The 18,398-nt window shown below is 40.3% G+C and overlaps 2 protein-coding genes across 3 annotated transcripts in view; one reads left to right on the top strand and one right to left on the bottom strand.

The window, feature by feature from the left end:
* The window catches only part of cenpp (centromere protein P), an 86,072-nt gene that overhangs the window by 60,854 nt on the left and 6,820 nt on the right, over positions 1–18,398 (bottom strand). For both annotated transcript variants that reach the window (XM_086200166.1, XM_086200165.1), the window contains exon 6: positions 12,578–12,674. In XM_086200166.1, the coding sequence (XP_086056292.1) occupies positions 12,578–12,674 (97 nt within the window). The remainder of the gene's footprint in view (positions 1–12,577; positions 12,675–18,398) is intronic.
* ogna (osteoglycin, paralog a) lies at positions 2,319–10,252 on the top strand. Its single transcript, XM_086200167.1, has 6 exons — positions 2,319–2,636; positions 4,414–4,474; positions 4,875–5,039; positions 6,531–6,733; positions 8,020–8,112; positions 8,340–10,252. Exons 1-6 carry the CDS (start codon positions 2,481–2,483, stop codon positions 8,508–8,510), a joined length of 849 nt encoding a protein of 282 aa, XP_086056293.1. The 5' UTR covers positions 2,319–2,480; the 3' UTR covers positions 8,511–10,252.

Genomic DNA, 18,398 nt, shown 5'->3' with positions numbered 1-18,398 from the left:
CTAAATTTAAAGTGTTGTTCTAAATCTACCTCCATTCTATGTAAGCCCGCTGGGTAGTAACCAGAAGAATACAGTCCCAAATGCCTAAATGAGTTTTTTTGTGTCTTGATACTGTATAAAGACGCAATGGAGCCTGGAAGTCCAGAAGGAGCTTCGAGAAGAACTGGTGATGATTCACATGAATACGAGTCTGAGCTGTTTTTGACATTGAGATTGGAGAAACGGCAATTTTTTTGTTGGTCTGCTGCCACTGTGATCATTACAAATTGCAGAAAATGAATAGATGGATGATGTTTTTATTATCTACGTTCATCGGTGAGTTTTCAGGCTTGGTCACCTCATGCTTTCTACACTCAGAATCAGAAACACTTCCACCTCAACTCTAATAAGCAAGACTGTTCTTTTCGTATACTTGACTGTTGTTACATTGTCTTACTATACCTTCCTGAAGGTCATTAAACACAGGTCACTCAGGCGATGTACAGAGACAAGCAAAAAAGTTAAAAAATGACATATTTCTGAAGCATATTTAGAAAACTGCCCCCAAATAAACCCAAAACGAAATAAACCCATATATATACATGTCATCTGCTATTTAATCATCTGTTGCACAGTGTTATTTCTAACATTACTGTGATTGTTCCTGTACTCACATGAAAATACAGCCAGCAGACCTAAAGATGACGGATGAACTAACGCTAAAGTGCTGAGCTAATAACATGCATAAGCATTTGGATGCATCCTGCTAAATCATGGAACACTTTAATCTATTTTGCTTCAGGTGTTGATGATGATGATGATGTGAGCCTGTTTGCAGACGGATGTTTGCCAAAACTATAAAGACTCAGGAGTCATAGACCTAAATGTGTATAAAAACAATCCAGATGAGAACTATAAAAGCAGATGGTGTCCTTCTAAGTGCACTGTAGCATCGAAGGGTAACTTCAGGACTCACAAGATGAATATGAACCTAGTTAGCAACTTCAATAAAAGCCCGTTTTCAGCAAGATTGTGTTGCCCTGGTCAGACTGTGTGTGGTTAGTGTTTGACCACACAGCAGAAAAATAAATGTTCTCAAAACTGGCTTCGCTGGTGCTTTCAAACAGCAGTCACAGTGTCGGGGGTAAAGGGTGCTAATGTCTGGACATGCAGGTCAAACGCTGGGTAGGAGGAGAGCTTTCCCTCAGAGTCGCGTTGAGCTCATAGCCCATGGGACACTCAACACTGAAAAATTCTGAAGGGAGTTTGGATGGGCACAAAACAACCCTTTCAAACCCAGCAAGTGAAACAATTATAAACACTCTATTTTTTTTTAATCACATTTGAAAACAGGTTCGAGTGCACGCCCCCTGATGATATAAACACTAAAAAAAAAGAAAAAAAAAGCTACTCTGCGACAAACCTCGCAATGTTTCTAGCACTGGTCCCTTACTGGTGCAGCCACTAAGAGACACCAGGATGAAACTAAACTGGCTTAAACTGAATGCCTGCCTTTTAAAAACATGAAACACTATAAGTTAGTGAGACCTTGAAATTAAAAAGTCTTTGTGATGACTCATGGGCACCCTGCACGAAGCCATTCAGATAATTTGGACTTGTTCAATACTGCACAACTTGTGTAATTCTGCCTGAAGGCCTTTTAGTGGCATCCAATTGCTCTGTTTCTATATTGACTAAGAAAGCAATGCTTTCTTTTATTGTGCAAATTCAAACAAATGCAGTGATTTAATCATTTGAAGATGTACTTGCTGTTTTAGTCGGCCAAACTGTTCCCTCAGCATTTAAAAAGAGTTCCTTCTCCACAACCCCTCCTGCTCAATGAGGTCAAAAAATGCAAATGCAAATGCAAAAAAAAAAGACTAAAGCAAGATTAGGTTAGATTAAGACTATTGGTCACTCCAAAGAACTCACTTCATTTCCAGCCTTTGATCAATGTCTATTACTACTTTTATTTCTCATCAACTGCTGAGAACAGAGCCAATGAAGAGAGAGAGAAAAAAAAAAACACTCGTGCAGCCTAATGAAAGATGGGTTGCTATTACCAGTCATTTGTGAGTGGCTGGGTAGAGACCAGAAACGTTCCTCTTAACAAAGCACGCTCACACTTTGCTGTCAACTTTCAGTTTTTCTGCAGTTTTTACTGTGCTCATGTTTTAACGAGCACCTTCAAGTGATGTTTTAACTGAAGGAAATTAACCTTTTACTCACTCTGAACTTTTAGTTCCATACATTTACTGTGTGCGTCTTTCTGTCCATTATATCTAGGGGTGTCTCTCTCTCTAGTTCTCCATGCAGATGGATGGTGGGTGGTCAGGGAAGGGTTAAGTGCTCTGCTCTACAGATTCAGCTGGATGTTACTGGTGCAGCCTTTAAATACAGTCATTTGACACATCTCAACAGGGGCTTGTAGCAGAGAGCATCTGCTGACCCAAACTCAGCAAAGCAAGCTGGTGTGTCGGAGTCAAACTGCGTTGGACAGCATGAAGGCTCTCTTATTCACCTGTATGCTGGTGCCGTGGCTCCTGGCAGGCTCAGCCCTGGGGTTTGACCAGGGCTCACAGCTGATACCAAGATCTCCAACTGGCAGTGAGCTTAAAGGATACTTCAGTGACCTGTTTAAATCAAGGAGGGCTGGGGTAAGATTTTAAATTTACTGAAGCTTTAGGGCATTTTTTTTTGCATGCAATTCAGTGCCATGAAATATAGTTTTGATTGCTAGCTTATATCTTGGTTCAGTGGCAGGATGGCTTCAAAATAAGTTGAAGAATGCAGGAAATCAGTTGAAAACCACAGCAATATCTTCTGCTCTCACTACTGTAAATATGAGCAAAAGCAGTTCAAGCATTCCTCAAGAGAGGAATCTGGATATATTTGACAGTTGGCAAATTCTCTAGTCAGAATATGTCAGCACTTGACATCATCATGCTCTTCTTACACACACCATGCTGTGTCTAACCTTTCTCTTCACCATAAAAACACTACACCAGACTTTAATCGACCACACTAACCCTCAACTGACCACACTAACCTCTTCAAGAGAAGGGTGGATGAGCCAAAACCAAACCATGGTCTGGTTCCTCCTTGGGTAAATGCTGGCAGGCAGTGAAAACCCACAAACAACCCAGAAAATGGGAAGGAGAGAAATAAGTGTAAGAGAATATGCCTATGAAATGGAACTTTGTTTTAATGAGTACGAAATTCATTAGGGGACAGCTGTTTTTCATTTCAGACAATTAAAGCCAGACATTTGAAAGAAAGACCTTGTATTTCTTCAGATTTGTTAGTGGACCAGAGAACCAACAGCAGAGTTGGGGCGAGTAGTTTTCTCAGGGCCACATTGATCAATTTCAGCCTTCAAGGGGACTGAGCTCATTCCCGGATGATGGAGGGCACACTAATCATTCATTAGACCACTGGTATTGTCGGAGTCCATCTTACATTACCAGTAGATTTACTGGTAACAGTCCCATTTCGTCTGCTGAATGTTTGCAAATATGCTATTCAGTTGTAATCTTGAATGTAAATTGTTAGACTTGGCTCATTGGTAATCTAACGTCCCTCAGCCACCACAACTGAATGATTTTATTTTTCCAGGGTCCCATCCAGCCTCACATGTCCTCAGGCTGATGGATTGACATTATCACAACCACCAAAGGACTAAATGCTTCTGGGGTCAGGGGCCAAGAATGCAATAAAAAACAAGCAAACTAGAAAACGACTAGCTGCAACATGACACACCTATATTTCTGTTACACTTGAGGAAAAACCCTGTCACGGGTCATGGTGAGTCCAGGAAACGTCTGGAAACAAAAAAATAATGACCAGATACGGTTGCTTATGCAGAGCAGGTTATCAGTGTCAGACATCAGAGACAACAATGGCAAAAGGTACACCAATATCAAGACAACAAAACGTTATCAACAAAAGTTCCACCTGACTACATTTTTGCAAATCAATCATCCAGTGGTACACCACAATCACCATATACAATCGAGCAAACTTTCCTGTTGGATTGACTTGGTAACATCAACATTAGGGTTTTACTGTTTACCAGTTAATTCTACGAACAACGTTTTCAAGAATTGGGCCCCAGAATTGCAAACTTGAGCAGTGCTTCAGTTTAGATGAAGCCAAAAACCCTGTATCTGTTATTCAAACTGGAATGCATTTCAAGTTCTCACCTGCACACGAAGCAACATGCCTCGATCAATAATAACTGTTGTGATAATCAAGAAGCCCTCAGTTTCATAGATCCGATAAATCTTAGCTATGTAAATCTGACCACCATGCTTATCAACACTGTCACAGGAAAGATCTAGATTTTACTTCTTATATGCTAATGTTAGCTAGCTCAGAATTTCAGGGGTTTGGTTTCATCTTCAATCCATGAAGAGGGAGTGTTTTCTTCTGCAGAGGGCGCTGCCTGCTGATGAACCAGATGATACCCCAGTCCCAGAGGGGGGAGATGTCACAGGTGAGGTTAACACCCGTTTATGTCATCTGCAACTGGTTTGCACAAGAAAAGACATTCAAAGTCCAATGACATATTCCTCAGAACAAGGTCATTAGCGCCATATTGAGCAGAATGCCTCTTTACATCACCATACATTTGCACATTAGTGAAACAAGCAACCACTGCAATTTTAAAAAGGAGAAAGTACATACAAAGCATGCAAAGAAAACTAAAATGGCATGGTTTACTCTGGGTAACCTTGAGATGGATTAATGGTAAGCTGTTAAAAAATAAGCTGCTGTGGCCACAGCAAAGTGAGTCAAAGTTTCCCCTCCTGCCTGCCACAACCCTCCAGTGACATAAATGTAAACAAGACGGTGTTCTGAGAGTCTGATGTTTTTGGGGTGTCTCTCTGTTGCAGACCTGCCGACTTGTCTGCTGTGTGTGTGTCTAACTGGCTCAGTGTATTGTGAGGAGGTCAGTCCAGATATGACCTCTGTTCCTACGTTGCCTAAAGAGACAGCATACCTCTATGCTCGCTTCAACAAGATCCAAAAAATCAGCGCATCTGACTTTGCTGACATTGGTAAGTCTGACAAACTGACCTCACCAACACCAGTGACCAGCCACACCGTCACAGACTGAAAGTAAGCAGCTGAGCAGCATCCTTGTGTTGTCCTTTGATTAGATATTTCCGACTACATTCTACTGAAATCGATTGTTTTGAGAAACCCTTGATTAAAATATGAAAGGGTCAATTCATCACCTCAATGAATACGGATAAGTTTTATATTTGGGTTTGTCCTCATCAAGCTGCAAATATATATATATATATATATATATATATATATATTACACATGTTTACTATATTACATTTACATAATACATTTAATAATATCTGCTTATAATGATGTCAGACAGACAATCTCAGGTCGATCTTAAAAAAGTGACCTGGAGGTGTGGAGTTGAAAATCTGAAGCCAAGAGGGCTGGGCTCAATGGATCTTTTGGAACTTGACCTGTATGCTAGTGACTGAAAGTCAAGATGTCTCAGCTTCTGCTGCACATTTTTTTAACATTATTCTTATCCTTGCTAAAAGTGTGATGGTTGGGTGGTCAACAATTCCAGACTGGGCCAGACTGAAAAATGTCATTAACTAAATAATGTACAGCTGTGAAATATTATGGTTCCAAAGGACTTCATCTGGTAATCCCCTGATTTTTCCACCAGCGCCACTATGAAGCTGTCATTTCTTAATGCGCAATATGTCAAAAACAATTAAACTAATTGTACTCTGTTGTGTAATATAGCACAGATATCCATGATGCCCCAAGAATTAACAAAATGACTGATGACAATGACTCTAGCACCATCAGCACAAGTTTTCACTTATCCAGTGAAATATTTCAAGAACTACATAATGGATTGGCACACATTTTTGTACCAACTTTGATGGTTCCCATATGATGCATTCTAATGAGCTTGGCTTTCCATGATGTTACCACTACCACCACAATCACAGTGTCTCAAAGTTTTCAGTGTAATATCTCATCGACTAGAGGATGGATAGCCTCAAAGTCTCATACAGACATTCGTGAACCCGAGGGTACATTGCAATACTGCTAAGTAACAAATCCTGTCAAAACTACTTATGTAAGCCAAAATTTTGGTTTAGGACCAAATATTTGCAAAGCTAATGAAACATTTAATTTTATGTTTACATGCAATAGGAGAGAAACACATCTGCAAAATATCAGCATGTTCAACATCACCATTTTATGCCTCGTTTTCAAGTACATACATCTGGTATCTGTAATTTCATATATTTGCCCCCCTGCAATCCAATAGAAACTTGGGTAAACAGCCCACAGGGAGACGTGAACTTTGTTTTTCGACAGCTGGATGTGCAGAATATCCTTCTGAGATCGCTGCAGCAAAAGCCTGTTCTCAAGCCTGTTTGTGCTTTTTAGTGCTTAATATGATGTCAGTGAGATGCCAAAATTTGGAGGTACAACAACAGAAGAAAATGAGATGCTCAACATGGTTACTACTCTAGTAATCCCCATCTCCCAACAGTGACTCTGAAGAGGATTGACCTGACAGGCAACCTGATCTCAGAGATTGAAGATGGGGCTTTTGCTAAGCTAACCCTGCTGGAGGAATTGTCTCTGGCTGAGAATCAACTGGTCAAACTTCCGATGCTTCCTGCAAAACTCACAGCCTTCAACGCCAACCACAACCTCCTCAAAACCAAGGGTGTCAAAGCTACTGCTTTCAAGGTAGACATCATCACGCCTCTCAGCTTTGTCTAGATGTTCCTAACAGAGCTGTGATATGACCATTTAATTAAAAAAGCAATATTTGTAGGCTTTATATACGGGATATTAGATACATAATATATGTCTTGATACATAAAAACCTCGTCGAAAGCACTTTATAAATGCTCAGTTCAACACTTACAAGAATAGACAATCAGTAAGGTGATTCTGGTGATCCCTGGAATGCATGTTTCTTTAAATTTAAACATTCTTGTTTCTATTCATTAGTTTTCTTCATCCAAAACACTTCTAAGGTGAAAAGGTGGGAAGGATCACAACCGGGCTGTTTTTTTTTTTTTTTTTATGTAATATACACAGTATTCATTCAAACCAGGCACACTGGCCTTAAATCAGTCACTAAACACCTAAACCACTGTTTAAAGGGCATCTAGTTGCAGATTGGGGTAATTCATGATTCTCCAAATCCAAATATTTGATTTGACTTTGGAGTATAAGTTGGTTTATTACCAACTTATCCAGGGAAGACATGCACATCCCTAGAAAATGTCATGTAGGGCTCTGGATCAAAGGGTATGTCTGAGGAAGCGTTGCAGCTCCTGATTCTGTTCCATGTCGCTTGAGCTGGATCATAACCTCGCCTTAACGTAATGTGAAATACATCACTGATTCATTCATTCAGTTCAAATAAACTGATTTGGAAAACATTTCAATTTAATGCATTTGTGCATATTTTTTATCTTTTGGTAAGAGGTGCTGTTTGGGTGACTAAAACCTCATGATGTAACCTTAAACCTAATGCCAACAACAATAATAGTGATGCTAATCAAGAAAAAAGACTGTGTACCGGATCAGAACGGGAAAAAAAACTGGATTGGAGCATTGCTCTAATAAAATATCGACATCTGACACAGGATGTAAATGAACCTGGCAACTTCGTCGTGACATCAAGACTAAAGAAAACTGTACACAGTCAGTCAATGTTCCCACATTTAACCTCAAGTTAAATCAGAAAAGGTTATTTTTACAGTGGTTTTTGTTTAAGGGCTAAATAGCCAAAATATACGACATTAATTATTAACTATGATAGAATGTTTGTGTTCAGGAAACTCACCTGTTTTATAAAAATGCTTGAACAAGGATGTGGTGTACTTGTTCTCACCTATAGGAAATCATATTTTCTAAAACATTATTGTTATATCAGCTGAAAAATTAAATATTTTTCAAGTGCACCATCATTTTGCACAGCGAAAGAACAACTAACAGCAGCTGCCTTGTTATCTCAACAGAAAATGACCAGGCTGGTCAACCTGTTCCTGGCCAACAACGAGCTGGAAGCAGTTCCTCAAATCCCAGAGAGCGTTCGGATCCTACATCTACAGGTTCATCTCTTAACTGGCAAAGCATACATGAATACATTAATTTGAAAAGCTTGTAACCATCTGCTACACTATGCTCTATTGCAAATTTAATATAAAATGGATTAGATTCATAAATTTTTTGCAATAATTTAATGAGTTTAATCAAATTTGTGGGACAATTGTTTCAGCCAAACCCTTTGGATTTTCGCCCAGCGATGACTCACTCGCATTTTTCACATTCCTTTCAGAACAACAACATCACTGAGGTCAACTCAGACACCTTCTGCAAGTCCAATGACACCTACTATCTACGACCAAGTCTCAATGAGGTCCGCATGGATGGGAACCCCGTGGTACTGTCAAAGTACCCTGACAGCTTCATCTGTCTGAGGGTACTGCCTGTTGGACGGTACCGCTGAGGAGAGAGAAACTTGACTGTGCAGCCCCTTTGATGCTGATGGAACAATTTTCCCGACACCAGAGTGCTGGGGGATATTGCAACGTTCTGAATTTTGGGGAGATGTTCCCACGGTGGGGGAAATGATGTCAAAGTTTTTACTTCAGCCAACAAACAAACAAACAGCTTGTGACATTGTCAGGTCGAAATGAACATAAATGTATAGAAGTGAAGACAATTCTCTACTTCAGCTGACTGGTGGGGTTTTAAATCCCACAATTCGGCCTTCGGAAAACAACTCCTAACTGCCAACACCTCTACAACTACTACAACTCAGCCAAAGTTTCATTTCGACCTGACTCTGCACTACCTGGATGAATGAAACTAATCTACAGACCAACATGCAACTTTGGTACAAGCCAGAAGGTTTGCTTGCAACAACTACCTGTATCTATTAGTTTAAAAACACAACAGGAAGATTTTAGACTTATCATGGAATGAATTTTAAAAAAAAAAAAGTACCATTTTAAAAGTATTACTTTATTTGTAAGTAACTATAAATAAAAATATTACTGTGACCTTCAGTATGTCCTTGAAGCTTGATCTAAATACAGTTATAAAAGTTATACAGTTATAAAATTCATCATTTGAGTATTTTACAAAAAAAAAAAATTAGCAGCAAAAATATAAGCCTTGCAAAGTCAGATCCCAGGTTTCTGTCTTATTGTAGAACAACGGTGAACACATCAGTGACTGTGTGGCTGAATTTCAAACACAGGGACATTTGGGCCTGATTTCAAATTGAAAAACTGGTCAAAACATCAAAGGTTTTCACAACTTAATAAATGTTTGTATTTGTTTTTGGTGAAAACACTTTTCTGGATGTGTTTTTCACTACGTGCCAGTATGAGACAAGGTGCTACAGTATCTTCCTCCACACAGATTCATGCCATGTCAGTCATAAAAAGAAATACTTGATATCAGCTGATTTTCTTGCCACATTTTTTTTTGTTTTTTTTGTTCAACTGATCTTTTCTTGTCACATTACATTAATGGTGTTTCTAAAGTGGCATCTAAATGTATGCCTGTGAACATTTCTAGCATGTCTCATTATGTTATTTGTATGTTGCTTCGAGATTTCTTGCATGTAGGATTCTTCCCAGCGGACTCAGACAGGTGATTAACATTCGGGTGTCTTGAAATGCCAGCAGAAATAGTCTGTAAATAGTATTTTTCCACATTAGATGTTTTCTTTGAACAATTGCCAGAAAACACTGTTTGGCTGTGTATTAATCTACAGTTGTGTGAATTGATTTCACTTTAATTATTCAATGAAATCTGACTCTGTAAGGGCAATGGCCAAGTGAACTTGTCAAACTACAGGCTTTCTTAAGTATTTGGTGACCTCGCCTCATGTAGGTTTTTAATTTATAAATGCCAGTTTAAGTGAAGTGGGGAACAATATATCTATGAACTATGGTAATGTGAAAAACACAGTTATTTTTTGTCAACATTTAAAATGTCTTCTTATGTCTGCAAGTCTTCCCTTCCAGTAACAAAAATGTCTTTAGAAAAGATTACGTTTGTGAATAACGCAGTGCTGTACAGGAAGATGTGTATGTGACATGGCTTTTTAAGATATTTTAATAAAACTCAACTTTTTTTAATTAAAATGTGTTCAATTGTTGTTGGAGACTGCAACACTTGTTAGGAAGATTGGACTTTATTCTGTGAATGCTCCCATCCACATATTTAACACAACTGGACTTTTTGAGCCCTCAATTCAGTCTTGCAGATGGGATGCAAAGCCTGGTGACGATTGTAACTCTTTGCTCCTGACGTCTATTGTGTAGCTGTTGTAACCATAAAGCCTTGGCAAGCCTGACTGGTGGCCCTGTCCTTCCTCCTCAACAGAAATCAAGTCAAATCTATCAGTTTTGAAAGAATATGTGATGCACAGAATCACATCTTGAGTGTCTGGAAAAACAGCAAAAAGGTAACTGCACTATTCCGCATAGCTGCCTGTGGAGTTTGCGCCTGTTTATGTGTCTGAGTGAAGATATATTTAAACTAATATGTCCACAGAGGAGAAATGGCAATCAGAAATCAGCCACATAATAGCAAATGTCTGTGGTTTGTCGCTGGTATGCAGCCTACCATCGTCTACAGTCCTGTGAAACGGCGGCTGTCTGGTTAATGTCGTTGACCAGTAACAAAAATGTTACGATTCCTGGCCTGGGTTGTATGTTGTGTTATATTTGTTAAATGCTCTAAGTCCAAGTTCAAGTCTGTGTGTCATTAAATCATGGACATAAGCTCACATGACATCCAACATTCCAGCAGAGTAGTTAACAAAGGGAATTAGGTTTTTCCATAATAATGCTGAAGAAAATGCAAGTAAAGCAAAATAAGATGAGTTTAGAACACACAGGCCATCATGGAAAATGTGGGTTAATTCACATTCAGCGCTGCCAACTTGGCAGAGCTTTACATTCTCAGAGCAAAGAGGAGAATAGGTTCCATACTGCCCCTGCAGCTCCAATTATTGTTTGACTGTTTATTGCTACCTATTCAGTAAAGACGCACCATGATATTGACCATGCCTAATTAATTCACACAACTGCATAAATCTTAACTGTTGTAACCTTTCATCATTCTGCATCAAAGCAGTGTACAGCCTCTGTTAAAAAAAAACAAAAAAAAAACAGGGAGATTTTCATCATGTTTATGTGAGTGAAACAAGATGTGGGAACTGTCAAGGGTTTTTGGCTACCAATGCCATTATTAGTTCTGCTTAATGATAAGACTCTTTTGTTAAGTAGAGTCATAGAGTCATTAGTTGTTGTAGGGCTGCCGTCTTAGACTATTAAGGTGTAGCAATGACCAATGTGATAGTTCCAGTTCATAGAAAATGACAAAAGGATCACTTGTCCCGGCATGAGGGACCTGCTTTGCCACAGTCATACACAGACCTGTATGTATACAGCTCTAGGGCTACTTGTTGGTGAAAACATGCTAAAAACCCCTCAACAACCAAGTAAATTTACAGTGTTTTGCTTTGGAACTGCTCAAAGCGAACGGGGCAGCTCTGAAGCTAGTGACTACTTTGGCGTGGACTCTGAGGCTCACTGAAGGTCGACCAGCTATTGTCATTTCAGTGGCAAGACATGTTATATTTCTCTGGGGAACACTAAGATCATAGTCTCCAAAATAAAATCATACACAAAGCAAAGAATCAAAACACTAAATGAGATGGACAATGACAATGACAGGATGGCGGCTATGGGGCCTACATCCCCAATATGAAAGAAATCTTATTTCTTACACAATCTAGCCTGTCACTCAAAAAGTAAAACACTTCAGGTTTGCATGTATTTTTCCCCGGAGTGGCCTGAGAAGGGTACTGGGATCAGTTGCTTTTCTGTTGTATTAAAAGTGACACCAGCAACTCAATCTTAATCAGCGTCGTGGTAAAAAATTCCATTCCATCATTTTTTGACTGTCATTAACATATACTGATTCCAAAACTGAGATCAGCAAACGTCTTTCACTAGAGCTCTCCTGAGGAACATCCCACTCATCACTGACTCACACAGTTGAACTACTCTGAGGGTCAGGACACACCAAAGTCATAAATGCTCAGTTATACATTCTACACCCAGTTCCGCCGACAGGGACTTGAGCCTCCCAACTCCAAAGGTAAGTGGGTTTATCAAGACACCAAGGACATTCCAAGTGAAACCCATTATGGTCAAGCCGAGGTTAACCTTTATTCACAGCCATAAGCTCTTATTTTTGGCTTGACTGTCTCACACTGATGGATGGACCATTTGGTCTCCCCCATCTCTAATGATGCAGACTGCAAAGATGTCAATAGCTGTAAAATGTTCCCTCATGTTTCAGCACTCATATGTCTCACACATGTACAGTAGCAATCTCCCCGGGCCAAAAAAGTTTCATGACATTTGGATCAGTGGTGTTAACACATGGTACTGGAAGAAAGGTCCAATCCGGCCAAATTAATAGTAAGAAAAAAGAATTTTCCCACCATCAAATGTGGAGGTGTAGAGCGAAGGTGAGGCGACTTACCTGGAAGTGCTGGAAGGTTTTGCGCCGGTCATCACATCGGTCTGCGAAAGCCCTGAGAGTCCTGAAGAACAGCAGAAAGTCCCTGCTCTCCTCCACCCTGAAACAACATTTCCACACATTAATGGGACAACTTCCTTATGCAGGACAGGTATTAGCTCTGCCACCACAACACTGATGATTTAGCCCCATAAAGGTGTATTCAGATGGGTTGAGTCAAGAGCAACTACACTAACAGTTTCTGGAATACAACATGTCTCTCATCCAAAAGGCTTTTAATTCCTGGTTGGCAGAGATCCCATTCGATTTGTGTTCACCTTCCTTGATATGAGGTGACAACAGTTGATGTCAGATGAGCCAGGTGTGACTAGTTTGAATGGTTTTGTTTCGATATATGTCTATGCTGACATGGCCAGTGTAAAAAGGTAGTTTTTTTTTTCTTATTAATATGAGAGGCAGATGGTATTGATCAGAGAGCCATGAGCCATTCGGGCTGGGGAGTAATCAGTGCTTTATGCCCCTTTGCCTCTCAAGCCAAACAGACTGCCCTCAGTCATGAAAGCAGGATGTCTTGAGGAGAGTGGGAACAGCACATTTCTGGAGCTGGAACCAATGGCAACTAGTGACCACTGAAAGGGTTTCTCCACCTCTAAAAAGTGATTCTGTCTTGCTCTATCTTTTCTCTGGCTGGATCAAGTCGTTGAACATGTACGCCCTTTCCCCCGCTGCACATCTCCTTGGTTCCTTGCCTCCATTTTTAGAAGTATATAGTGGGGCAAGTTAGGCTCACACCTGGGGGTGTAGTTATGCCTCACGTTACTACAGTGTGTTTAAAAAGCATTCCCAGGTATTTGCTCCGTCATTTATTAAAAACAGCAACAACAAAAAGCAGTGTAAATCCACAACAACAAACCCAAATACAGAGAAAGTTATATGCAGTATGCTGAATATCACAACAGCAATTGAAAAGACATTTCCTCCAGTTCACTCTCTGTGAGAGAGTCTGCGACACTCTGTTTAAGGCTTTCCAGGGTTTTCCATGGGGGCCCAGGGCTTAGACGGCAGCCGGGTGAAGTTTGAGACTGTTATTCCACACAGAGCTGATGGAAACACGGCAGCACACTGCCAAATAATGAAGCTACACCAAAAACACAGAAATAGATTTTGATCCCTGGTTTGATGTTATTGGACACACTGATGCTGGAGAAAGCTTGTTGATGATTGAAATCAACAGCCAAACAAACATACCTCCCTTCATTGCTCCTCTTAGAAAGAGGGAGAGATCATACATTGGCAAGAGAGATGGTCAGAGAGGTAGTTTATGCAGCATAGCCTTTAGCCTTTTCTCAGCTTGTAGGCCCACTCCTGCTCTGGCTCCCACCCCACTGGCCCACGTCCCTGGAGGAGCAGTTTGCTTAAAAATACGATTCTTAGGAAGTTATGGTGATTGTAATCTGCTGAAGCCTGCCTCAAATTCACACTCCAAACACGCCACAGTGAAATCAACAAAAACATGTTTTGTTCATCTTTGCCACTACAATCTTGTGGAGAAATGAAATATAGGCAAAGAAGTGTAATTCCAAGAGAGAGGATGTCCAATATCCAATGGAACTAAACAAGGGAAATATTTTTTTTGAATCAAGTTGGCCCGATGATGTCTCAGATAGTGTTTATGATTCACTGCCATCACAGTAAAGCTGTCATTCCTGGGTGAGGATGTGCAAGGGGGAGAAAATTCAAGCCTCTCATCCAAACAGGAGTCCACTAAATAGGGGGTTACATGACGCTTGTTCAGTCACTTCCGTGGTTACATCCCTCTACCAATGTTCTAAAGACTGTATATTCTACACGTCAAGAGACACTGAAGCTGTTCTGGCAGGCCGTGGCACCCCAACACCTTACTAAGACACTGATTTAATTACAGATTTATCTTTAGTTTTTTACCTGTCCATGTATATTACTTCCTGTGTCAAAAAGGGATGACTGCCATATTTTCAATGCCTGAGCTATACTTAGCTAGGTTGTCTTCTCACAGGAACCAGGCTGTTCATCCTGCTTCACCTTCAAAGCAAATTCTTCTTTTTCACTTAACATACAGCATATAAATGAAAACTAGTGGGCAGATAGTCATTACATTTACAAAACTAAGGGTTCTTTCCTTTTCAGTCACTGTGAGCTAAAAGTAATTGGACTGTGCAGCCTTAAAATAAATCAATTTAAGTGACACCTTATTATCTTTCAGTCTCAAATTTAAGTTTTATGAATAAACAGCTTAGCTTCATGACACTGTCCAAAATACATGCGTGTATAAGTCTTTAAAACACTGTCTTGAAAGTACACACTCCTTTCAGCTTCAGATTTGACAATTATCTCCTTTTGCTGTACTGAGTTTGGTTTCACACCATCAGCCCACTTTCAACCAGGAAAAACAAACTCAAAAGCCGAATAGTCTGGATCAGTGTTTCATCATCTACAGGCTTGGAGTCAAAACGATTCATGGATCATTTGGCTTGAATCCCTCTATAACAAGAGCAATTCTATGTTTTGATGACAGAGGTTCAGAAGGACAGTTTGACAACATCAAGTCTGCCCTGAGTCCTCCAAGTCCATCTCACAATCATCCACAGAGCGGCAGTTTCAAGTTGCTCCTTCAGGCCGTGGACTGGGGCCTCACGGGCCAAGGCCTGGCCTACATCATCATTTTGCAAAGGAATTGTTTTCCCCACACTAACAAAATAACCGCCAAGCGAGTCTCCCAGAACACACAGTGAAGCCCTTACATGTGGTCCAGAAGGAGTTGACGCATCTGGTTTTCCATCATTCTCTTTTGTGCCCTTTTCCCTCCTTTTTCTTTGATGATGACAACTCACCCAACCAATCTGTCTTCATTGCCCCACCACCTTTGCTGCTGTGGCACGACGATTCCTCAGGAATACTCACACCCTCATCCGGCTTCCCACCTGCATACACGACCAACTGTCTGTACATACAGCCATTCGATCCGGAGGTAGCACAGGGAACCAAACGAGACCCGCTTGTTGGTAGTCATCACAACGGACCGATGCACTACCTGGGCGCCCATTTTCAACTCATCGCCAATAGATGAAATTCAAGTTAATACTGCTTGCCTAAAGAGTAGGTCTGTCAAAATACTAACATTTCTTCCTTTGATGCAATACCATGAAAAATACTGATATGATGCTGTGTAGACCCACTGCAGCAGTGTGGCTGTGTGTCAAATCATGAATAAAAGCAGCTGGTACCACTTGTGTGAACAATGAGGAATCGTCTGTTTCAAATTTTAGAAACAACATGAATCAAAATATCTGATCTTTTTGAAAACTGCCACAGAGTGGCTTGAAGTACAAACCCATCCACTTGAGCTCAATTGTATGTACTATGGAAGCTCCGTCTGATAATGTACCCTGTACCACATTCCTCTAAGAGACGTCCTATGGCATTGCTATCACTACATACAAGGCAATATTCCCTTTGACTGTTCTCATTAGAGGTTCCTCGGCTGTGGAATGAGCTACAGAGGGCTATTAGAGCGGAGGCATCCCTCTCCACCTTCAAGAATCTCTTGAAATCTCCTCTTCCCAGATGTCAACACTCTTCACACCCCAACTTGCACTTCCTGTGAAAGTCTTCAACTGATCTCCTACCTCTTGGTCTTTTGAATAAATACAGTACTTGGTGTTGACTCAGGGGTCTCCTACTGTTCTGAATCGTGCATGTTGTTACTCACTTGTAAGTCGTTTTGGATAAAAGCATCTGCTAAATGAATGAATGTAAATGAAGAGAACTAATGCTGTCATACTACACTCACTACGCAACCTGCATCACTGTTTGTTTAAACACGAACAAATCTAAAAAAAAAACACACACATTCTTAAGTCAAAAATACTGCCAATCTGATTTGGACAAACACAGAGCTGAATAAAGCAGAACTGTGTGAGAATCATTATCTCCAGTAATTTTCTGTCTGTTGTTTCCCATATTTTACAGACTGCACCATACAATCCAGATGTGGTTTGTCCTCAGATATAGAGCAAATAGAACGTCATACATCTGCTGCGAATTGCTGATCCACATACAGGAAGAGTGAGACCGGAGTTCGCCATTAGGTCAAGCAAAGTTTACATTGTGTACCTGGTAATAACCACGGCTGACACGAGCAAAGACTGCTGGAGTCAAAGGCATGATTCTTAGACACAAAGTGAAACTCCCCTGAAGCGAATTGAGAGCTTCATTTATCTTAAAATATTGCTTCATGGCAAAATATTTTTTCAAGACTAATACAATAAATACAGTGAAAGGCTGTTTCTGAACAAAAGCATATTTATCTTCTAGCTTTCTAAGCACCGAAGACACATATTTTGCCCCAGGAAAGTCCAAGTGACAGAAGTAGCCTCCAACCTCCTGCAGGCTCCAGTGCTGAGGACCAAATTAATATTTTTTAAAACAACACAAACTGCGTCCAGCCTCCTGTCTCTCACACTAGTGGGAGTGGGTTTGTCTACCATCTGAGAAACATTAATGGAGTCAACTAATTATGACTGCAATTTAAATTCTCCTTGGAGATGTCTTCAGGCCCGGAGTCATGTGAAATCTGGAAAACATCCGACCGTGTGGAATTATGACTTTTCTCTGTTCTAATGCAAAATATCAAAATTGGTGCCCTTGCCACAGCAACACGAACGAAAGCTCTCAGTCCCTGCTGTAATCCATCACACAGTTTTTAGGGTGTGTCTGACCAAATTTGAGATGGATCTGGTCGACCAACCGCGAGGAGTACATCAAAACATAAAGTAAAATTTCTATTGCTACTAAATATGACTATAACTAATCTGCTCCAAAATTGAATGTATTCTTCCATGCCCAATCTCCCGTCCCCACCTTCAGCTGACAGGGGGCTAATGTTTAACAAGCAAAAATTAATTTTCCTCTCCTGCTGTATTATCACTATACCATTTTTAAATGTTTATTCATCTGGACTTCATTAACGTATGGGATTGGGGGCAAATACAGTCACATGTGATAGTAGTATGGTAACCATCCTAAACAAAGTGCAGAAGTGTGTAAGACTACAACTCTGCCTCCAGGTCTCAGCTCTGGAACGTCATGGTTTTGGTTTTCTAATAATCTCAGTCAGATTCCTAGAAATGAGAGCTGCTCAGTCCAATGTGGGATGGATGCCGTCTCTTCTAATCAGTGCAGGTTTTCCCCAGAAAGTTTGCCAATTATCTGTGACTCCTGCAACGATTGCTGGACTCCACCTCGACAGCGAGCAGTCATATGATGACATGTCATAGCAGGGCTCCTCTTCTCTGCCTCTTTCTGTAACCTCATGTCGTCCTTCATCAGCAAAGACATTCATCTCTTTCATTTTCTCCAATCTGAGCGATGAGAGTTGGAAGAGACGGTACGGTCATTCATCAATTAGATGGAGCTATGACCAATTAATCTCTTCAAGATGATTTCCAGAAGCTGCAATGTTCTTCTTTCATTCTTATTTTACATGGACTCAAGAAATTTGATGGAAATTCTTCTGTATGTCCAGAAATATTTCTAATTGCTAAATCCTGCCAATGGCCTCCAAGAGTCTTCTGGTTCCAGGATCTACAATTCTATAGAGCTCATTCATGAGCGAGCAGAGAAACATGTTTAAAAACATGTTTGAAGTGTAATTTTTTGCAGAATTACTGCACTTTCCACAATTACAAAGTGCATCAGCCAAAGTTCCTGCGGTCATTAGAAAGGATCTAACTGACTGTTACCCTACAACACCTTTACAGACACACATCCTAAATTGTCTTTCACA

The sequence above is a fragment of the Aulostomus chinensis genome, chromosome 3 (assembly GCF_037954235.1).
Source record: "Aulostomus chinensis isolate RoL2024-O1b breed Wild chromosome 3, RoL_Achi_v1.0, whole genome shotgun sequence".
Taxonomy (NCBI): domain Eukaryota; kingdom Metazoa; phylum Chordata; class Actinopteri; order Syngnathiformes; family Aulostomidae; genus Aulostomus; species Aulostomus chinensis.
Note: the sequence above shows the minus strand (reverse complement) of the source record. Positions and strands in the feature narration are given on the sequence as shown.